Here is a 24,371-nt window from a genome sequence, read left to right on the forward strand (position 1 = left end):
TATTAAGGCAATTCAGACAAAAAAGAAAGCGGTTGATAAATGTATGAAAATACTTATAACCTACCTAACTAGTAGAAGTATAGATACCAATTAATACCACATTAGTAATGTCTTCTCACACTCATCCATTTTGCATTCAGGCTGTCCTTACTTTGCATGGTGCTAGGTTAACTGAATCTTACCAATTTGAGGACTGCCTACGTACTAAAGTCTGATGCTATAGGATTGCTAAGGAGGTGAAACAATGAGAACCCTGATACATCAATGTTGGGGGAGTAAATCTGTGACATTCACTGCAATGCAAACTGGCAGCATCTGAGAAAGTCACATTCAAAGTCTGTGACTGAGTAATTTCACTCTCACTGTATACACTAAAGAAGCCCCAGTACACGGGCCAAGGAGACACGTGAAAATGTTTACTGCAGTATTATTCATAATGGCAATAAAAACAATTTAAATGCCCACCAGTTGGTAAGTTAATAAACCCTCCCAATAGGATACCAGTTGGTAGTTTAACTAGTATAGCAGCTAAAATGAACCGGCCAGGCACAGTGGCTCACACCGGTAATCCCAGCACTTTGGGAGGCTGAAGCGGGTGGATCACCTGAGGTCAGGTGCTGGAGACTAGCCTGGCCAACATGGTGAAACCCCGTCTCTACTAACAATACAAAAATTAACTGGGCGTGGTGGCGGTCACCTGTAATCCCAGCTACTCTGGAGGCTGAGGCAGGAGAATCAGTTGAACCCAGGAGTTGGAGGTTGCAGTGAGCCGAAATTGTGCCATTGCATTCCAGCCTGGGCGACAAAAGCAAGACTCCATCTAAAAAGAAAAAAATGAACTACAGTTACATGTATAAAAATAGGTAAATCTCAAAAACAACATTGAGCAATAAAGGCAAATTATAGAATTGCAGGCTATATATAATGTATCCATTTATTAAAAATTTAAAACATGCAAAACTCATATTAAATATGCTTATGAGAGCTCCAGGTGGCCGTCCCAGGCAACTCACGTGATGGACAGACCTGGTGAATGACAAACACAAAATTCAGAACAGGAGTCACATCTAGGGAGGGAAGGAAGAAGGTGAATGAGGTGTTGGATGGTACAGTCTGGAGGCTTCAACTATATTGCCAGATTTTAATCCAAAAAAAAAAGCTAAGAAGCCAAAGTGTAATAGTCTATAAAGCTGTTTGGTGGTTGGACATGTATGTACTTATGTATGTGTTAGATAATTTCTATATGTTTCTATGTTTGAAATATATCATAATTTTTAAGGATACAGACATGCATTATAAAAATACCCTCTGAAAGGATAAACCATGGAGGACTGGAAACTTGGCCATGTGGCTCAGAGACGAGAGAAAGACATTTTACTGAATGTTTTTTGAACTTTTGAATGTTCAAACCAAGTGAATATCACGACCTATTTAAAACACTTAATACATTGTTTTAAAAGGGTTTGGTCACAATGGAACCAGAAGGTAGATGAACAGTTACCTGGGGGTGGGGATGCAGATTGACTATAAATGGGTATTAGGGATATTTGGGGGCTAATAGAAATGTTCTCAAACTGGATTGTAGTGATGATTGCACAGCTCTGTAAAGTTATTAAATATCATTGGATTGTACACTCAAGGTGGGTGAATTTGGTCAGATATGGTGGCTCACACCTGTAATCCTTCCTTTGGGAGACCGAGGTGGGTGGATCACCTGAGCTCAGGAGTTCGAGACCAGCCTAGCTGACACTGTGAAACCCCGTCTCTAATAAAAATACAAAAATTAGCTGGGTGTGGTGGCAGATGCCTGTAATCCCAGCTACTCAGGAGGCTGAGGCAGGAGAATCACTTGAACCCAGGAAGTGGAGGTTGCAGTGAGCTGAGATTGTACCACTGCACTCCAGCCTGGGTGACAGAGCAAGACTCCATCTCAAAAAAAAAGAGAATTAAATTAAATTAAATTAAATTAAGTGGGTGAATTTTATGTTTGCAGATTTCACTTCAATAATACTAAAATATTGAAAAGGGTGGGGAAGGGGAATGGATGAAAGTTCATATGAGTTGGCCCAGCATTCCTATTTTTGGCAAACTATCCTAAGATGATAGTACAAATTATGGGGGAGAGAAAAGACTAAGATAATCAATGGAAATGTTTAAAATTGTATGGGGAAAGAAATTCATGGAAAACAATATTAATGCAGAAACATGTATTAAATGCACGTCACCCATCGCTCAGCAGAGGAGCTATTCTTTGGCCCGGCTCTCCTGATAAGAAACAATCTCTGCTCTCAACGTGTTCACAGGCCACCAGGGAAGAAAGACATGTTTATTACATACCCAAATGCAGTACTGCCCAAAATGCTGTGGAAATTAAATTCTGACATACCAGAAGCATTCTTAAAATTCCAGTACACATAGAGCATCCCTAGTCAAAAAATCCAAAATCTGGCCAGGCTCAGTGGCTCATACCTGTAATCCCAGCCCTTTGGGGGTCCAGGGTGAGCAGGTCAGGAGTTTGAGACTAGCCTGGCCAACATTGTGAAACCCCATCTCTATTAAAAATACAAAAAATCAGCCGGGCATGGTGGTGCACACCTGTAATCCCAGATCCTTCGGAGGCTGAGGCAGAAGAATCGCTTGAACCCCAGAGGTGGAGGTTGCAGTGAGCCGAGATGGCGCCATTGCACTCTAGCCTGAGTGACAGAGCGAAACTCTGTCTCAAAAAAATAAAAATAAACAAAAAATTTAGAAAGGACATCTAGAAATCACCAAAACATGACTGCAGACACATTCTTGAAATACAGATATAGGTGCCGTTTTATTTGTGATAGAGCCCTATGTGTACCTGTCCTTGAACTACCCCTGCCTATTTTATTTTTCCACTGGGGCTCAATTCCAACTCAGTGTTCAGTTTCTATGAAGAGAGAGGAGGAACCAGAGAAGTAGAGTGACCTGGCCAGACTCCCCACAAGGAATTCTTTACATCACCTGCACCATCAACAGGAGTTGCTCCTGGTTTGCAATCCAGCCTTTTCTCCACTGTGAAAGAAGAGATGTCTTTATCGCTTTAATTACCATGACAAGAAGGAAAATTAAAGAGTTGTAATACGGTCTTTGGGGGAACAGTCTGCCCTTATGGAGATTTTGGGGGGATGTCTGAAAACGGATTGTTGGAAGAGAAATTTAAAACCGATCAGAACTTTTATAGCACTTCGATATTTATAAACAATACAAAGAATCGCCTCCTCTTTTGTATGATCCTATTTATCTATATAATGAGTATCCTGAGCCAAGCCCCCAGTTTTGGCTTCTGAAATGAATACATTTCAAAATACTTAGACATTCATCTCATGTAAGCCTCAAATTCAGCCACTGAGATTTTTATCCGGCAAAAGACTTCTGTGGAAAGAATGGTAGTGTTTCTTCTTTAAGTTCAGGAAAAAATCTCAGTTTTTACTCAAGAATAGTTTTACTTGTAAGTGACAACTTTAGAACTTGTTTTAATCCTAGTTTCGTAGAGATTTGTCAAAAGTAAAATTTCGAGCAAATGAATGTGAATACATCTTGTTTCCTTTATCATGAAATCAAATACATGTTTCAAATCCACTAACACGGTTGTGAGGCTTTTTCTGAACGTCTAGCCGCTGTTCCCAAATTAATCCCTTAATTTTGTCTCAGGAAAGAGACCCTGAGGTTTGAGAATCCCCTTGTGTGGTCTTTTCATTCTGTCCCCGAATGACACCTATCCTATTCTGCCTGAAGGCTTTGCCATTAACTCACCTCCCCAGCTCTGACCCAGTAAATCCCAATGCTTGGTTAAACCCAAGCTAAAGCCAAGAGATTGTATTTATTCAAGGGCATTGTGATTTCTGCTTCTTTGCTTTGGTCCCAGATATTTTTTCCTATTTCAGGTAATGGGGAGAGTGCCAACAATTTCCATTAATAAGACAGAAGGTTGCCATATATACCTCAGTGAAGATGCATTAGACTGTGAGATCGTGAGCGCCAAGTCATCTGAAATGAACATACTTATCCCTCAGGATGGTGATTATGTAAGTACCTTTCAAACGGCTGTCAAGAATTTTTCTGGAGCCTTCATTATTAACATTCTTAGAGATTGAGTAATCAACCACCAACCTGCAAGCTTTATTTGTAGCATAATTCACAGGCAGGAGAGGAATTCAGGGAGCTGTCTTCCGCATCTCTTCCCGCCTATTAGCTTCTTGACTGTACTCACTCCTGGATTTCCGATTCTCAAGGTAGTGTACTAATAATTCATTTAATGGACCAGTGTTTATCCAGTAGCACAGCGTGCATCTGAATTCGTATTATGTAGGACTAAATATTTTCCTTTGCTCTGGTGGAGGTAAACAGGAAAGAAGGACAAATACCTTGGAGAAAAAATGTGAGGACAGAGAAAAGACAATAAGTAGGGCTATTTGTGCAGCTATGCTTCAATGAGAGGTTAAGTGTAAGAATCGGGAAGTTTTATGAAAATGCCAGTTCCCAAATCTTCCACCTGAGGTTGGATTCAGGAGGCCTGGAGTGAGTCCCAGGAATCTGATTTTTAACAGGCATATCCATTAAGTCCATCCAATGGCCCTTCTGAGAAACACTAGTCTAAGAGACTTGGCCACTGTTTCTTTTCTCAGCTTTCTCTCCTCAACAAAGCACCTTCTCAAAGAAGCATACGCATATTCTCACACTTTGAAAAGGGAGTATGAATAAATAACTGCATTTCCTGGCTCATGAAGTGTGATGGATCTGCTAGTTGCTACTTGGAAGTGGGGAGATCAATAGAGAAGGCCAAGCACGGTGACTCACCCCGTAATCCCAGCACTTCGGGAGGCTGAGTGGGGCAGATCATTTGAGGTCAAGAGTTTGAGACCAGCCTGGCCAACACGGCAAAAACCCATCTCAATTAAAAATACAAAAATTAGCCATGTGAATCCCAGCTACTCGGGAGGCTGAGACAGGAGAATCGCTTGAACCCAAGAGGCGGAGGTTACAGTGAGCCAAGATTGCGCCATTGCACTCCAACCTGGGTGACAGAGCGAGACTCAGTCTCAAAAAAAAAAAACAAAAAACAAACCAAAAACAGAAAATTCCCCCTAAGTCTGCCAGTGCAGGGAGCCAGTGAACCAAAGAAGGACGGGAGAAAACGTAACTTAGCAGGCAAACATCTGAAAGAGGCGCTCCCTCAGCCTGAGGGGTCAGTCGCCAGGGCCTACGCAGCAATCGAATCGACACACAGGTTGATCTCCTTCGGCAGACAGCGTGACTGCCGACACATTCTCCCTTCCGCACCTGGCAGTAAGTTCGTCAGCTCTGCTCAGCCACGTGTCATACATTACGGGCCAGAATTCATCATTTCAGTTTTAAAAACAAAACTCTGCAAGCCTCAGGCCATGCTTCACTAGTAAGTGTGTATGGACAGTCTAACCCTGAGATAGAGAAGAGTCCTCTCTCGGTTTCTCCACCTAAAAAAATTCCTGGAGAGCTGATGCCAACAGCTTCAGAGTAGGAGAGTCAAAAATTGGAGGGAGCCCTGGGCTTTACAGCTGTTTAAGCAGAAGGCTCAGCTGCATGGGACTGGATCTGCTAAGAAAAGCAGTGGGGTTTGGATGAACACTGCAGACTAATGAAGCTAGAATCTGTGGGCATAGGACCCAGGCACCTGTAATTGTTAAAGCTTCCCAGGCAGTTCCAGTGGGGAGCCAGCATTAAGATCCACCAGCCTAAAGGATGAGTATAAGTCAAAACCTGAGCATTCATGCTAAAAACCAAGGTCTTGGCCGGGCACGGTGGCTCACGCCTGTAATCCCAGCACTTTGGGAGGCCAAGGCGGGCAGATCACAAGCTCAGGAGATCAAGACCATCCTGGCTAACACAGTGAAACCCCATCTCTACTAAAAATGCAAAAAATTAGCTGGATGTGGTGGTGGGCACCTGTAGTCCCAGCTCCTTGAGAGGCTGAGGCAGGAGAGTCACTTGAATCTGGGAGGCGGAGGTTGCAGTGAGCCGAGATCACGCTGCTGCACTCCAGCCTGGGCGACAGAGCAAGACTCCATCTCAAAAAAAAAAAAAAAAAAACCAACAAGATCTTGCCTCTTATACGTCAACTACCTTGTGGCCCTCTTCGTGTGTTCTTGGTTGGAGCTGGTAGGGAACAACACAGAGGACCTGCCATGGGCATCGTGGTGTAGGAATGAATGGAGGGGATGCTTCATCTTGAAAGAAGTTGGTCTCCAGAGAAGACCCGTTAGCATATTACTAACCTCTCACTGCCAGAAACAGATTTGGGGCAGCTGTAGTGCAATCACTATCAAAGAGGTGCCTTCATCTGGCACATTCTCTGCTTGGCCTGGTTCTTGAGAGCAAACACCAAGCCTCGTCTACCATCCAGAAGAGCCCCAGAAGGAATGTTGGCTACACAAACACACACACGTTATTCAGATTGTGGGTTCTTTACTTCAAGATTTTTCCATTGCAGATTTTACTCAAGAAGAATACATCACTCATTATAGCAAGGGCTTTGCCTTTATTTTATTTATTTGTTTGTTTGTTTGTTTTTTCGAGACAGGGTCTTGCCCTGTTGCCCAGACTGGAGTGCAGTGGTGCGATCATGGCTCACTGCAGCCTTGACCCCCCTGGGCTCAGTCTATCTTCCTGCCTCAGCCTCTCAAGTAGCTGGGACTACAGGCATGTGCCACCACACCCTGCTAATTTTTTATGTTTTGTAGAAACAGTATCCCCGAGGACAGGCAGAGACAAAGGGGAGGGTGGGATTACCATCCCCACTCCTGGGAATCCTCTGCAACTCTGCCAAAAGAGATGCCAAATCAGAGTGGCTCTTCTGCAGCACTACACTGTGTAAGGCTTGTCCTTATACAGTGGGGTCTCACTATGTTGCCCAGGCTGGTCCTGTACTTCTGGGCTCAGATGATCTGCCGGCATCAGCCTCACAAAGTGCTGGGATTACAGGTGTCAGCCGCCATGCCTGGCCCAGGCCTTTCCTTTTGAATGAATGAATGACTTCATCCCAAAGAAACAGTTGGATCCTACATCTAGGAAGATAAGTACCCATGTGTGTTCCATGAAAACACCACGGCTTACGAGCATGGGCATCACTTATCAGACACATGAGGTTTCAACAAGCACTGCATGGACTGGAAGTCCGAAGTGGCCCAGAAGCCAGGTCTAAGGCCTCCTTGCCTTGGAGAGGTTTTTTATCTTCTTCTGAAGGTCTTCTGTCCTTCTTCCTTGCCTTGGAGGAGGTCTTCTATCCTCTTCTGAAATGATTGGAGAATCACTAAGAATCACTGCCTGGGAAAGGAGAGTGTTGACTCAGACTACTTTTATTTTGACTACTCTCTATTATTCTTTGTGTGGTACGTGTTTGTATGTGTATTTTCCAATGGGAAAAGTAGAGTGCCTTGGTGAACGGTAACAAACGTGCATATAACCCTAAGTTCATTTTTACAATTTATCAAAGAGTAGAGAGCTACCTCTGGGATAAAACCTTTCCACTCCATGTGATTGGAACCAGCAGCATTGGCATCACCTGGGAGCTTGTTGGAAATGCAGCTTCTCATTCCATTCCCCTGACCTACTGAATCAGAATCTGCATTTTCATAAGATCCTGAATCAGAATCTGCATTTTTTTTTTTTTCGAGATAGAGTTTCGCTCTTGTTGCCCAGGCTGGAGTGCTGTGGCATGATCTCAGCTCACTGCAACCTCTGCTTCCTGGGTTCAAGTGATTCTCCTGCCTCAGCCTCCCAAGTAGCTGGGATTATAGGCATGCACCACCACGCCTGGCTAATTTTGTATTTTTAGTAGAGACAGGGTTTCTCCATGTTGGTCAGGCTGGTCTTGAACTCCCAACCTCAGGTGATCCGCCCACCTCGGCCTCCCAAAGTGCTGGGATTACAGGCATGAGTCACCGAGTCCAGCCAGGGAGAATCTGCATTTTAATAAGATCCTGGGTCAGAATCTGCATTTTATTATTATTTTTTTTATTTTTATTTTTATTTATTTATTTTTTTTTTATTTGGAGACGGAGTTTTCGCTCTTGTTGCCCAGACTGGAGTCCAGTGGCATGATCTCGGCTCACTGCAACCTCTGCCTCCCGGGTTCAAGCGATTCTCCTGCCTCAGCCTCCCGAGTAGCTGGAACAATAGGCGCATGCCACCACTCCTGGCTAATTTTTTGTATTTTTTTAGTAGCTATAGGGTTTCACCATGTTGGCCAGGCTGGTCTTGAATTTCTGACCTCAGGTGATCCACCTGCCTTGGCTTCCCAAGGTTACGAGATTACAGGCGTGAGCCACTGTGCCCAGCCAGAATCTGCATTTTCATAAGATCCCAGTTGATTCATGTGCATGTTGAAGTTTAGTGGAGAGTAGTGGGTAAAATAGAGCCCAGATTTGAATTCTGGCTGTGCTGTTACTGGCCACATCTTTTAGGGCCAGTTGCTTAATCTGTCAGGCCTCTGTTTCCTACAGATGGCATCCCCAAGAACTCCTAGCTCATAGGGTTATTATAGGAGATCTGCCGAGTTCATCTTTGTCCAGTGCTTAGAAGGATGCCTGGTTCGTTCTAAATGATGCTTTTAGCTTTAATGATGATACTGACTTGAAGTCACAGAACTGACACGTGACATATGCAAGTCTCCACGTGACAAAGACCTCCCCATGACGCAGCTTGCAATTTGATCGAATTTCTTTGCCTATCATGTGGCAAAAATCAGCCTCCCCATCTGTTTGCAAAAGGAAGCCTTAGTTTAAATAACTTCGTTGTAGTTTAAATAACTTTGTTCTTCTTGCCTTTTTCCAGAGAGAATTTCCCGTTCCTGAACAGTTCAAGACAGCATGGGATGGATCCAAGTTAATCACTGAACCTGCAGAAATTATGGCCTAACTTCCCGAGAGACCGAACCCCCTCACCTGAATCCCCCCCTATCAAACAAACAAAAAAGCAGCAGTAAAGAGCTAGAAGTTGCAGTAGCACCTACTGCTTTAGCTTTGGCCTCCAGCAATTCTGTGCTGTAGACACAGCACTGTTTCTGGCACGCCTCGTGGGCATTTTGAAATATTTAACGTTTCCTCATGATTTGCCTTTTTGTGTGATTTTAGTTCCACATGATGACTTGTGAACATTATGGATTTAAAGGGAAAAAAAAAAAGAATTCTGTTCCCCTCACATCATGAACACAGTAACTGATAGATAAAAAGACTGCATGAGTCACTTTTACACTTATATTTCCTTGCTAGTTAAAAAAGAAAACCTTTGAGAATCTAAGATGTACATTTTTACCTTTTAGGCAATTTCAATATAATGTAGCAGTAGTAGTATGCCCTGAAAAATGTACACGTGTTTTCTTATTGTTACGACATGTTCACCTTTATCAGCGTGGATACCGTCAGCATGAGCACATAGTTCAACCCACGCTTTTAAAAGACCTAAGAGTTTATATTAAGGACCAAATTCAGTTTCTTGGTCCTTAGAAGACCTATATTCTCTGTAGTTACTGAAAACTGAAAGTAAATTCTAGTTATTCATCTTACATATTTTTCCACCATGTCATTTGAAAACTTACTTTCCTTCTGCATAAGAGATTCTTATGCCAAAACATTAATCAGAAGAAGTCATTTTTTCGCTACATAATACCTCACAACTTTGCTCTAAAATCAAGCTCAGTTATTATTTTCCAAGTTTGAACATGTTAAATATCAGATGCCTTGTAAATTATGTCTTTAATGTTTTATTATAGACTAATTTCCTCTTTTCCATCTGCCAGACTTGCTAACCAGCCTCAAAAATGAACATGAAAAAGCCATACATGTATTATTTCTCCGAAAACCTAAGGCATTATCTGTTGGTTTGGCTTGCTGCTCCTATTTTGTAGTCTTGATAGTAGAAGCTTCTTTAGCATAAGAGTAGCTATTATATTCCTTTTTATCTTTTCAGTACATAGTGCTGAAAAATCTGCAATTTCTTGGATCACATTTAATGAATTACAGTATAATGCTTGGCGGGCCTAGTACAAGCATATTTAGTGTGCCTATTACAGCCTTTGGAATACATCGTTTTCATTTTTTAAATATCTTCTATATCCATATAGTATTCAAATTATTAATGCTCATGTACCAAGGTTTTGCTATGAAAGTTTTGTCTGTATGAATAATGTGGCTTTAGTAAATCATTTTTCAACTGTAAACTTATTCTGAAATAAAGTAAAATTCTAATTGTTTAAATACTGTGATGAATTCTGGATGTTATAATGATTTTTTTCCTACTTTGATTTGCCCCTTGCTCATGTGTCATACTTAGAAAAGACAGCTGAGTCCTTCTGTTTGAATTAGAGAATTTATCCAGCATGCCATCAGCTTCCCTGATGAATGAGGTCTGCTTTGAGACAGATATCAGATAAAGCCGTTTGCAATTGGATTGACTGTCAGAAAATTCTAGAATTCAGTTTTGTAAATCAAGTCCTCTTCACTGAGAAAATCCTCCTTATAGATCTTTGTTAATGTAAACATCCCAGAACATAAGTGATTTTAATAAATACCATATATACCTTATAAACATATAATCATAAATAGCATAATAAATGTATAAGTAAACTCCTAAAAGAAAAAAAAAACTGAGAAGACCCTAAAATGGGTATATTATAGATCCATAATATAGTGATCATTCTGTATTGAGATATAAATGCACCCATAATTCTTAAAATCTGTCAACTTGCCTCGTACTTGACATCAGTCTTTCAGTATGCCTCACCATATGTATTGAAAATCTGGACTTGAGGCTCAACAATTATTTTACCAACCCTGTATTCCTTAAGCCAGGAGTCCCCAGCCCCCGAGCTGTGGACTGGTACTGGTCCGTGGCCTGTTAGGAACTGGGTGGCAAAGCAGAAGGTGAAGGGCTGGCGAGGCAGAATTGCCACCTGAGCTCCGCCTCCTGTCAGATCAGCCGCAGCGTGAGATTCTCATAGGAGTGTGAACCCTGGTGTGAATTGTGCACGTGAGGGATCTAGGTTCCGTGGTCCTTATGAGCACCTAAGGCCTGATGATCTGAGGTGGAACAGTTTCATCTTGAAATTACGCTCCACCCCACCCCGCCCTGTCTGTGGAAAGGTGGTCTTCCACAAAACTGGTCCCTGGTGCAAAAGGGTTGGGGACCACTGCCTTAAACCATCTACTTAAGTAACATAACAGTAGGTTGAATTTGTTGAAAAACCTTTGGCAATGTATAAGCAATTAACAAAAACAATGCTGCATCGCCAGTGTCTCTTGTTTCTTGCACCTTTTGAATTCCTGTGTTACCAATGTTGTGACCTAATAAATATTGTCAAAGCATTAAGAAATCTGTACTTAGCAGAATTGCTGTCACATCCATTCCCAAAAAGTCAGAAGGAAAATCTGTTAGGGCCGGGCATGGTGTCTCATGCCTGTAATCCCAGCACTTTGGGAGACTGAGGTGGGCAGATCACTTGAGGTCAGGAATTCAAGACCACCAGCATGGCTAACATGGCGAAACCCCATCAAAAATTAGCCAGGTGTGGTGGCACACGCCTGTAATCCCAGCTGCTTGGGAGTCTGAGGCAGGAGAATAGCTTTAACCAGGAGGTGGAGGTTGCAGTGAGCCAAGATTGTGCCACTGCACTCCAGCCTGGGTGACAGACCAAGACTCTGCCTCAAAAAAAAAAAAAAAAAAAAAAAATCAGTGTCAGAAAATTAAGTGCCAAGGGTCTCCTGTATCTTGTTACTTTGTAGCATTACAGGATAAAAGTGACAATTCAAAAGAGGCCTTTGTTGTCTTGAAAATTCATTTTTTGATAGTACTCTCCCCTTAGATAACCTATTACTGATAGTCAACCTCTCACAGCAAGCCATCTTGAAGTACAGCTTCGATTCTAACCACTCCTCCCTACATATAGAACTGGCAAGAAATACATATAGTTTGATTCACTTATTCTCTCCTTCATTGACAATGTCTGCTGCAACTTCTTAGATGCTAGATGGGTTTATCTAGGGGATCCCTTCATTTTAAAAATGAGAAAGCTGAGACCCTGGGCTAGAACACAACGCACACCTTTCTATAACTAGTTTGGCTTCTAGTCTCAACATACGCCTCAGTCTCAGAGGTCATCAATCCAGTGGCTTCATCTCGTTCTTCATCGGTGGAGATTCTTGACACTGCCTTCATCTTACTAAACTCCCTTTGATGTTGTGATTCGCGATGTGTTTCTCTGGCTCCCTTCCCTCCTACCTTTTTTGTTTCCCTCTCAAATGCTCTAATACCTATTTCAATACCTCTATGTAGATGAGTCCCAAATCCACATTTCCAACCCAAATCTACCTCCTGGAGCCTTCACTCCCAAGTGTCTGCAGAGTATTTCTACCTGCCTGCCCCAATGTTATGCAACATGGCTACAATTAATGCACATCTCCCACACATACCTAACTATTCCTTATCTGCCTTTCCAGTTTCAGTCAATGGCTCCCTCACATTTATCATAGATTTAAAACCAGCCATTTGCTGTAATAAAAAATATGAAAGAGGCCAGGCACGGTGACTCATGCCTATAATCCCAGCACTTTGGGAGGCTGAGGCAGGCAGATCACGAGTTCATGAGTTTGAGACCAGCCTGTACAACATGGTGAACCCCATCTCTACTAAAAGTGCAAAAATTAGCCAGGTGTGGTGGCACACACCTGTAATCCCAGCTACTGGGGAGGCTGAGGCAGGAGAATTGCTTGAACCCAGGAGGCAGAGTTTGCAATGAGCACCCAGATCATGCCACTGCACTCCAGTCTGGGTGACCGACTAAGACTCTATCTCAAAAAAAAAAAAAAAAAAAGGCCGAGGCGGGTGGATCACTTGAGGTCAGGAGTTTGAGACCAGCCTGGTCAATGTGGTGAAACCCCATCTCTACTAAAAATACAAAAATTAACCAGGCGTGGTGGTTGTGTGACTGTAATCCCAGCCACTTGGGAGGCTGAGGCAGGAGAATTGCTTGAACCTAGGAGGCAGAGGTAGTGAGCTGAGATTATGCCATTGCACTCCAGCCTGGGTGACAAGAGCAAAACTACATCTCAAAAAAACAAAAACAAAAACAAAAAACATGAAAGAATCAGATGTGGGAGAAACAATGGTTTAGTCTCGAACTTGTTCAATGCACGTTGTCTCTGTGACATTTACTTGGAGATGAAGAGTAAGCAGTTGGATCTGTGAACCCCCAAATACTGAGACAGGTCTCAGTTAATTTAGATAGTTGATTTTGCCAAAGTTGATGACATGCACCCATGACACAGCCTTAGGAGGTCCTGCCAACATGTGCCCAAGGCAGTCAGACAATAGTTTGGTGTTACACATTTTAGGGAGACATGAGATATCAGTCAACATATGTAAGATGAACATTGGTTTGGTTTGGAAAAGCAAGGAGGGGGCTTCCAGGTCATAGGTAGATAAGAGACAAATGGTTACATTCTTTTGAGTTTTTGATTGGCATCTCCAAAGGAGGCAATCAGATATGCATTTATCTCAGTGAGCAGAGGGGTGACTTTGAATAGAGTGGGAGGCAATTTTGCCCTAAGCAGTTCCTAGCTTTGACTTTTCCCTTTAGCTTAATGATTTGGGGAGCCCAAGATATTTTCCTCTCACATTTCCCCCATTTTCTTTTTTAAAATCTTTTGGATAAAGTATTTTAGAAGAAAATGAGTCTCTAGTCTCTGGTTTCATCTGATTTCTCATGGCTAGGATGCTTTATTCCTAGATAGGTAGTTCTTGAGTTATTAGGAAAGCTCATTCTTGAGGACTGTGGAGTCTCATGTCCTATGAATAGAAAATAGGGGGAGGAAGAAAGAAAACAACAAACAGAGCAATCCTGGAAAATCGATATAGGCCACATTACTCTGAAGTTCATACATCAGTAAGCAGGTATGAAAGTGGCTTATGTATGTAAACAGGCTGCTGTTATTTTTTTCTGAGATTTAAGTCGTCTAACTTTAGTTTGCAGGGCTTTACAAAAGCACAGCTTACTTTTCAGTGACTCCAAATTAGAAAAATTGGGGGAAAAAAAGAAAAACAATTAAAAACATTATTTTGAAGACTTGTAGCCAAGAAAAATTAGAATTCTGTCCAAACTACAGAAAATAATAAAAATTGAAAAACATTAGGCAAGACTAGAATCTAACAAAAGTATAGTAGAGTTTTTAAAACATAATTTTTCTCTCTCCCTTTTCTCATTTTTACTAAAGACAAACCATGGTAGGACTGTTTTGCTTTATTATACTTGGCCTAATTATTTATATACAGTGCAGCAAGAATAATTATTTTTTACATAGACTTTTAAATTGACCTTAATGGAATATTGTTCCATAGAAGGAATCTCAGATAAGACTTTTTTAAAGCCAAGCACAGCCATGGATTTGTACCATCAAATACCGGTAAGTTGGGTGAATTCCTCTCCTCCTAAGGGTCCAAGTTAAACTTGGGGCTCCTGGGCCTGTCAGAAAGTGGCATTCTTTACTTAGCACGGGTCAGGAACCTTGTACAGGGACTGTGTAGACAAAGGAATGAGGCCAGTTTTTCAAGGGGCTTTTATTGGCTCCATAAGTCAAGTTTGATTCCTTAAAGGAAAGCACACCATTCCAGACAAAGCCTTGGTAAAATAACCAGTTTCTTCAATTGTGTCCTATTACAAATGAAAACAGATTCTTACTGCACTTATGCGAATAACTGTATTGTCATAAGTTAAGAATACTCACAAATAGTTGCTAAATTCTGTAGAAATCAGGTAGAGAGAAACAAATATGCTCCAAATTTTGTTCATGGAAGTATACTTTACTCAATTGTTGAAAGTTGTAAATAGCTTAAAGGAAAGTTTTCTCAACTCTGAAAAACAAACAAAAAAAGGTTCAGCAATGTTTTAAGTAAAAAGTTCAAAAGATTACTTCAAACTTCTATTAGTTTATCTATGCAGTTAATTCCTGTTCTGCTTGATATTTATGAACATTTCAGCTCTCCATGAGTCCTGAAAGTTTTTCTTCTATTCTGATGTTACAGTCTCCAAAGTTATCAGAAACCTGCATTCAAAAACACCAGTTAGAGTCTTATAGCTGATTATAAAACCACCTTCTAAAGCGGACCAAAACAAAACAATTTTCTGTGGATGACAAAAAGTGTTAGGGCAGCCACAGTCAAAGTCACAATTTACAATGTAATTTGTTACCTCTGTGGCACACAATAATTTAACTTAACAATTATAATTATTACTGACAACATACATTAAGTCATATCAGAATTTTAGGAGTTTCCCATTATTTTGGAACACATACCAATAATACAGTTATACAAATACAGCCTAAGGAAAACCAAATACCATTTTATATTTGATAATGCTCCTGTATAATTTTTATACCAAATAAGCCAAATATGTCATTTTTTGGACTTTAGGGAACCTATTAATAATATCTTAAAGGATTAATTAGGTCAGTAAAAGACATAATTTATAATTTGATTTTGGAAGTTTGTCAAATACCAAAGGTTTAAAACATTTTATATAGGTTGGGCACCTTCCCTGTAATCCCAGCATTTTGGGAGGCTGAGGAGGGGAGATCACAAGGTCAGGAGATTGAGACCATCCTGGCTAACATAATAAAACCCCATCTCTACTAAAACTACAAAAAATTAGCCGGATATGGTGGCACATGCCTGTAGTCCCAGGTACTTGGGAGGCTGAGGCAGGAGAATCGCTTGAACCCAGGAGGTGGAGGTTGCAGTGAGCCAAGATCATGCCACTGCACTCCAGCCTAGGCAACAGAGCAAGATTCCATCTCAAAAAAAAAAAATTGATATTACAAAATAGGATCACAGGTCATTGTAAAATAAGTCATTCATTTAATCAAAGTGGTAACTCAAGGACTTCAAAACAAGGCAAAAACTTTCATTCTTTGACACAGGAGACTTAATTTTCCAAACAATAAGCCCTCATAAATACAGCATGAAACCAATTAAGTTTGTTGCCCAAAATTTTATAAACAATCTATAAAAGTTTCATCTTGATCATAACATATAACTTCCATAAACCTTTATACACTTTATGATCCTTATTAAGGAATAAGTTAATGCCAAGAAAACTTTGTTAATCTGACACAGGGGCCCATATGTTGGTCTTACATCAGTGTGCCTTTCACATTAATTATTAATCTATAGAGAAACTGAACTTATTTTATCTCTCAAAATTGGCCCTTACAATCTCTTATGACCACCTCTTCCACAATATGCCCTGGGCCTTGAGGAGTTGAATAGCTTTAATTTCTGGCCCTGTGTCTCAAGAATACAGTTTATTTTGATCAGCATCGTCTACTGGGCCTAAAGACAAGGCTTTAATTACTGTCAGTGTTTAAGATTTAGCAGGACTTGCTGTTCTTTTTAGACCCAGGAGTCAAAGCCCTGTAACTCAATGTCACAAAGACTTTAAAAGAACATACAGGAGATACAAGGAGGTAACAACCTTAATTACCTTAAGTTTTTTTAAAAGTTTGAATCTTGAACCCAGGAGGTGGAGGTTGCAGTGAGCCGAGATCATGCCACTGCTCTCCAGCCTAGGCAACAGAGCAAAATTCCATCTCAAAAAAAATTTTTTTTTGATATTACAAAATAGGATCACAGGTCATCGTAAAATAAGTCATTCATTTAATCAGAGTGATAACTCTTTGTTTTTCCTAAGCAAACCAAACTTAATAATAGTGGCATAGGAATTATTTCAATAAAACATAAAATCTGTTAGGCCAGTTACCAAAAGACAAAAGAAAAGACCTTCTATAGTGCACAGAATATAATGTTGGAAGAAAATGTTTCCTTTAGATCTTTAAGAAAACATTGTTACCATCAGGCCACAACAAACAGAATAGAACCCAAGGGTGGGGGGGAACTTACATGAGCTGAAAATGAGTTGAAGGCAAGTATTACTATTTCGCAGCTTTTAAAAGTGAAGAGAACACCCAAACTGGTGACATGCAATAAAAGTTGAACCTTGGGTTAAAATTTAAAAAATTAAAATCTCTTACAATTTATTGCATAAATCAACCCCCTAAGAAAATTTCATTGCTCTAACCAATTATTTCGTGTAGAGGTGATTTTTTTTAACATCAAACCCAATCCCTAGAATGACCATTATAGTTTCCCATAATCATAGACAACTTGATTATATAAAAGTTTTTGGTGTTTTTGTTTTCCTTTTTTTTTTTTTTTTGAGACAGAGTCTCACTCTTGTCCCCCAGGCTAGTGTGCAATGGCACAATCTCAGCTCACTGCAACCTCTGCCTCCTGGATTCAAGTGATTCTCCTGCCTCAGCCTCCCAAGTAGGTGAGATTACAGGCACCTGCTACCACACCTGGCTAATTTGTATATTTTTAGTAGAGATGGTTGCCATGTTGGCCAGGCTGGTCTCAAATTCCTGACCTCAGGTGATCCGCTCACCTCGGCCTCCTACAGTGCTGGGATTACAGGCGGGAGCCACCGTGCTGGGCCTAAATACATCTTCTTACTGTGACTTTCACAGACCATTAATGACATGCTTGGACTTTCTGATTTGTCATGAACATATCTCTTTCTTAAACAACCAGTCATTTTACTCTAGGGCTAAATTTACCATACAAAATTCTTTCTCATATGAAATTATTTCTCTTTAAATTTTCTTACCAAAAAAAAAAAAAATTCTTTATTTTCATAACTTTTGTTATATCTCTTATTTCCTGATCAAAAAAAAAATTCTTTATTTTCATAACTTTTGTTATATCTCTTTTATTGCCTGGTTCTTTTTACCTTGTTTTATACATGACCTTTAAATAAGCTTTGAATTAGACAAACATTGTTCACCTTTTTAAAAAGAAACACTTTTGTTAAGAAAGAATGTTTTCCAGCCAGGCACAGTGGCTCATGCCTGTAATCCCAGCACTTTGGGAGGCCAAAGCAGGCGGATCACAAGGTCAAGAGATCAAGACCATCCTGACCAACATGGTGAAATCCCATCTCTACTAAAATTACAAAAATTAGCTGGGCATGGTGGTGCATGCCTGTAGTCCCAGTTACTCAGGAGACTGAAGCAGGAGAATCACTTTAACCCAGGAAGCAGAGGTTGTAGTGTGCTGAGATCACGCCACTGCACTCCAGCCAGATGACAGAGCGAGACTCCATCTCAAAAACAAAAACAAAAAAGAATGTTTTCTTACAAATATATTTGTATTGAAAAATAACCAAATAATGAAATATCTGTTATTTAATTTAATACAACTTTAAATTCCAAATTATGATGAGTTTTTCTGCAAGTATGTATCCTATTACATTTACCTAATTATTTTATTTTAATCATTTACCTAGATTATTTATAAAAATTGTGATTTCATTATTTAAAGTTATAGAACCACCATAGCTTTGCAAAATTATAACTGAGACAGTGAAAAAGATTTGTCCTAACTGGCTCCATCTTGCTTCTAACCTCCAGGCTGTCCTTGTTTATTCCTGAGTGTAGGCTGAACTAAGTTTGGGAGGAACTTAGCTTATAGTTTGACTTTGAAACGAAGATGGTAACAGTCCTTTCTCAAAACCATACTTACTACCTGTGGACTAAACTGCCTAAAGTGCCTAAAGATTAGAAGTTATGGTAGTCTGACTAAATTCAAGATGTTGCTATTTTTATTAAACCAGTATCAATATCTTATTTATTAAAGATTATACAAGCAAAGATCATTCTGTCTTCGGCTGGGTTTATAGTTTTGTATATATGCCAAATTTTGACACCTTATAGTATTTTGCAGGGGTAAGTATGAAATTGCTTGATTAATAATGCAAACAAAAATGTATGCTGGCAATTCTTAAGACATTTCTAATATTACTTTACCAATAATTTCAAAGCTAGCTTATTTATTAAAGATTTTATTTAAGTTATGTAAACTTGAAAAAGCATTTGACTAGTCTTTTATTTTTTTGTGACAAAGTATTTGATTCAAATGCTTTTATTTTCTTAAGCCAATTAACTAGAGCTCTTTTATACATTTTCAGTAGTGAAATATTGTGTACACAACACATAAATACATAGATGTATTAGGCATGCTGATAGAAGTACATCTTATAGATTTATAAAAACCTTTTTTTATCCTATCTTAGACTTTCAGATTCTTGATGACCTGTTTCACAACTCTAGGCAGTTGTCAGCTAAATAGCCTTAAATTTTCATATTAAAGGAAACAACTCAGGTGCAAATCAAATGGCAAAATTTACATCATAAGGTACAGAGACAAAAGTCTGGTGATGCTAGAGGGAGATTAAAAATCAAATCATTTATTTGATCAAATCAAACATAAAGTTGCAGAAATCTATCATAGGATTGTATAAGGAGACCAATTTTATTTAGGTAGGAACTACGTATCTTTTAAGTGGATCTCTGAGCTCTGGGCAGAGCCCACACTGAATCCTGGGTCTACAAAAAGGAAGAATTATTGAGGTTAGACCATGTGATGCTTTTATAGTGCACTTAAAAAAAAAATTTTTTTTTAAGCAAAGACATTTCTGAGTGTCTAAACCACACTCTTCCTTAAAACCCAAGAGTACTCTGTTGTACTATTTTAGCCAAAACAACAACAACAACAACAACAACAACAAAAAATAGGTAACACAATACAAAAGTAAGCAGCTTAAGAACTGAGATAAACTTTGCCAGGCGTGGTGGCTCACACCTGTAATCCCAGCACTTTGGGAGGCTGAGGTGGTCAGATCACGAGGTCAGGAGATCAAGACCATCTTGACCAACATGGTGAAACCTCATCTCTACTAAAATACAAAAAATTAGCTGGGCATGGTGGCATGCACCAGTATTCCCAGCTACTCAGGAGGTTGAGGCAGGGGAATTGCTTGAACCCGGGAGGCAGAGGTTACAGTGAGCCAAGATCACACCACTGCACTCCAACATGGCAACAGAGCAAGACTCCGTCTCAAAAAAACACACAAAAAAAACTGAGATGAACTTATCAGTTTACATTACAATATATTACATATATTACATCATTACATTATGAAAATAGGGAAAAACAGGTTTCTCCCCCAAAGGGAGTCTGGCGGCGCCGTCTCCATTTTCTTTAAGGAACCTGAGGCTGTTATAAACTATTTTAGGTCCCCCATGCAGCAGACGTTGCAAGAGAAAGGAGAGACAGCAGAAGTAAATGAAGAAACCAGAATTCAGCCAACTGAGAAGAAAAAACTTTTGCTCAAAAAAATGGCAAGGTCGTAGGAGAAAAACGAAAACAAAAACATGAAGGCCTTTTACATACAAACACACACATAGGCCCCCACACACATACACATCTTGAATGTTAGTTTTTAATTAAGCTGACTTTTAACCATTGAGTTCCTTTAAAAAATATATTTTTAAATCTCATTACCATATTTCAGCTAGGATAAATGGCTGCTATTTCAGAAGTACAGCCACTGCTCTTTTAGTTTGGCCTGGCTAGCAAAAAAAAAAAAAAAAAATGGCCTTGTTACGTAAATAAAGCTCCTTATTAGTCAAAATCAAAAATGTTTCCTCTTTTTTTTTTCCCTTCTGCTGGCCGTTTTTCTCCCCCAACCACACCATGTTTTTTTTGTGAGTGTGGTGGGGTGGTGGCATTTAGCCACTTTAGAGGCCTTGTTCCCCAAAATTTGGAACTTCCTTCAGATTTGATCAAGTCGGATAGAGTTGATCAAACCCAATCGGAAAAAGACCAAAACAACAAACATAGAAACAAACAACAAAAAAAACAGGTAAGTAAAACAAATGATCGCACAACTTACATCATTACTGAGCACTCTAATGGTAAGGAGAAATTAAGACCAGCTGATTGTTAATTTTAACTTTAACTGAGACAAAGCCCAATGCAGTTACTTACCTAGGGATGGGTCTCAGGCTGCAGACTGCTCTCTACCACCCTAGAAGCAGGAAAAAACCTCATCTTCCCTGTTGGAAGCAAGCTCAAACTCCATAAAGTAGTTAACTGCCTTCCATCATCAAGAAAGCAGGAAAACTTGCCTTCTTTGTGTTGGAAACAAGTAAAACTCCAAAAAATAAAATAAAATAAAAAAGAGTGGTATGGGCCAGGTGCAGTGACTCACACCTGTAATCCCAGCACTTTGGGAGGCCAAAGTGGGTGGATCACCTGAAGTCAACAGTTCGAGACCAGCCTGGCCAACATGGTGAAACCCTGTCTCTACTAAAAATACAAAAATCAGCCAGGTGTGGTGGCACGCGCTTGTAATCCCAGCTACTTGGGAGGCTGAGGCAAGAGAATTGCTTGAACCCAGGAGGCGGAGGTTGCAGTGAGCTGAGATCACACCACTGGAATCCAGCCTGGGCAACAGAGCAAGACTCAGTATCAAAAACAAAAAGGGGGGGAATTGTACAGCAAAATAAACTTTAGATCTCCATCCAATTTTGGGAGATCAAGGATTCTCTAGAGGGGGTGCTTCCAGGCATCAACAAATTGTCCTATTGGTGTGAGCCATAAATATAGGTCAAGCTGGTACCAAGCACCAATAGATTTGTCAAAGGTCGGAGGCACTTCTACTCAGAATCCCTTTGTGGTCACCAAAATGTGGACCCCAAAAAATCTGAGATAAGTCTCAGTTCATTTAGAAAGTTTATTTTGCCAAGATTGAGGACATATGCCTGTGACACAGCCTCAGGAGGTCCTGACAATATGTGGCCAACGTGGTCAGACCACAGTTTGGTTTTTAACATTTTAGGGAGACATGAGACATCAATCAATATATGTAAGATAGACATTGGTTTAGTCTGGAAGGGCGGGAGAACTCAAAGCAGGGAGGGGGCTTCCAGGTGATAGGTAGATAAGAGACAAATGGTTACATTCTTTTTTTTTTTTTTTTGGGGGGGACGGAGTCTTGCTCTTGTCATTCAGGCTGGAGTGCAGTGGTGCGATCTCAGCTCACTGCAACCTCTGCCTCCCAGATTCAAGTGATTCTTGGGCTTCAGCCTTCCTGAGTAGCTGGGATTACAGGAGTCCACCACCATGCCCAGCTAATTTTTGTATTTTTAGTAGAGATAGGGTTTCACCATGTTGGCCAGGCTGGTCTCGAACTCCTGACCTCAGGTGAGCCACCCACCTCGGCTTCCCAAGATGCTGGGATTACAGGCATGAGCCACTGCAGGTTGCATTCTTTTGAGTTTCTGATTAGCGTCTCCAAAGGAGGCAATCAGATACGCATTTGTCTCAGTGAGCAGAGGGGTGACTGAATAGAGCGGGAAGCGGGTTTGCCCTGAGCAGTTCCCAGCTTGACTTTTTCCTTTAGCTTAGTGATTTTGGGGGCCCAAAATACTTCCCTTTCACAGATCTGTGGGTCTGGAGCCTTCCCTTGTCTTCTATACCAAATCCTTAGGAATCATTGCATACACTTAATAGTCCAAAAGTGAATTTCATTAAAAATGTTCATTTCAAAAGAATTATTTTAAACCATTGGCACTTTCGGCACCACTTCAGATACAGATGCAATTTTAAGGGCTTTAATTGCTTCAACTGAGACAAGCTGATTTTATAATCTGTCACAGATTTCTTTTGCATATTTAACCATTTCAATGTTTCTGTACATGATGCAGCTTGTATCTGTGCTACAAGTGAAGAGTAAGCCAGCTCAAATTTCTCCAAATGGTTTTTGTTCCTCTACTGTTTGCTTAGTAACTTGGCACAGAGTATACAACTAACAAAGGGCAATGTTTGCCTGTTAGAGAAATTTTTTTCAGTTTCCCTCCAATACAATGTATTATTATTTTTTGAGATGGAGTCTCACCCTGTTGCCCAGGCTGGAGTGCAGTGGCACAGTGTCAGCTCACTGCAATCTCTGCCTCCCAGGTTGAAGCAATTATCCTGCCTCAGCCTCCTGAGTAGCTGGAATTACAAGCACCTGCCACCACACCCGGCTAATTTGTGTATTTTTATTAGAGACGGGGTCTCACCGTATTGGTCAGGCTGGTCTCAAACTCCTGACCTCGTGATCTGCCTGCCTTGGCCTCCCAAAGTGCTGGGATTACAGGCGTGAGCCACCGCACCCAGCTGGCAATGTATTATTTTATATTTAAAGATAATTTTTGCCTAAAACTGCAACTTTGAATATTTGAGTCCTAAATCTACTTTATTTCCTTTTTAGGACTGTCAATAGTCAAAGAACTACAAACCAAAAATAAAATTATAAGGCCAGAATGTAAGCCAAAAATAAAATACTGAGGTCCCCCAACCATCTGAATGGACTTCCTCCTCCACCAGGGACTCCAAAATTTCTCCTGAAAGACTGGTTCAAGTTAGGATGGGAAGTGGGGATTGGACATGCCCCCTTGTACCCTCCAGCATTAACGTCAACACAGACTTTAAGTCTGATAAGAACCATTTACGGTCGGCCGGGCGTGGCAGCTCACACCTGTAATCCCAACACTTTGGGAGGCCGAGGCGGGTGGATCACAGAGTCAAGAGATCGAGACTATCCTGGCCAACATGGTGAAACTCCTTCTCTAATAAAAATACAAAAATTAGCTGGGCATGGTGGCGGGCACCTGTAATCCCAGCTACTTGGGAGGCTGAGGCAGGAGAATGGCTTGAATCCGGGAGGCAGAGGTTGCAGTGAGCCGAGATCGCACCACTGCACTCTGACCTGGCAATAGAGCAAGACTCTGTCTCGAAAAAAAAAAAAAAGAAAAGAAAAAAGAAACATTTACAGTCTATTATCTCTGAGGCCTGCTACCTGGAGGCTATCTGCACGATGAAATTTTGGTCTCCATAACCTCTTAATGTAACCAAGACATTCCTTTCTATTGATAATAACTCAGCCAACTGCCAATCAGAAAATTTTAAAATCTACCTAAGACCTTGACCTCCAACATTCCCCACTTCGATTGTCCCACCTTTCTGCATAGAACCAATGTATATCTTTAAAGTATTTGATTGCTGTCTCACATCTCCCTAAAATATATTAAACCAAGCTGTGCCCGGACCACCTTGGGCACATGTCCTCGGGACCACCTGAGGGCTGTGTCATGGGCCATGGTCACTCATATTTGGCTCAGAATAAATCTCTTCAAATATTTTACAGAGTTTGACTCTTTTCATCAACAGAATGATACCCTCATAATAACCTGAAGATTCAGACGAAGAAAATGCACCACTTAATAAACTATAATGCCAGGTTTTAAATTGCATTCACCAATATCACAAAGGTTTTCTCACTGAAAATCAGTTAGTACTTTCCTGAGTTCAGTAATTCATCCAAGCAACTGATCAGGGGTATATATTTGAAAATTTTTTCGTTATTTTTAATAAAA

General features: G+C 40.5%; 1 protein-coding gene across 1 annotated transcript in view; it reads left to right on the forward strand.

Moving 5' to 3' along the window:
* CAP2 (cyclase associated actin cytoskeleton regulatory protein 2) overlaps positions 1-10,256 on the forward strand; it is a 166,699-nt gene extending 156,443 nt beyond the window's left edge. The window contains exons 12-13 of the mRNA XM_007973609.3: positions 3,912-4,052; positions 8,836-10,256. Of these exons, the coding sequence (XP_007971800.3) occupies positions 3,912-4,052; positions 8,836-8,919 (225 nt within the window). The 3' untranslated portion in view covers positions 8,920-10,256. The remainder of the gene's footprint in view (positions 1-3,911; positions 4,053-8,835) is intronic.
* The last annotated feature ends 14,115 nt before the right edge of the window (positions 10,257-24,371 follow it).

This window comes from Chlorocebus sabaeus, chromosome 17 (genome assembly GCF_047675955.1).
Source record: "Chlorocebus sabaeus isolate Y175 chromosome 17, mChlSab1.0.hap1, whole genome shotgun sequence".
Taxonomy (NCBI): Eukaryota; Metazoa; Chordata; class Mammalia; order Primates; family Cercopithecidae; genus Chlorocebus; species Chlorocebus sabaeus.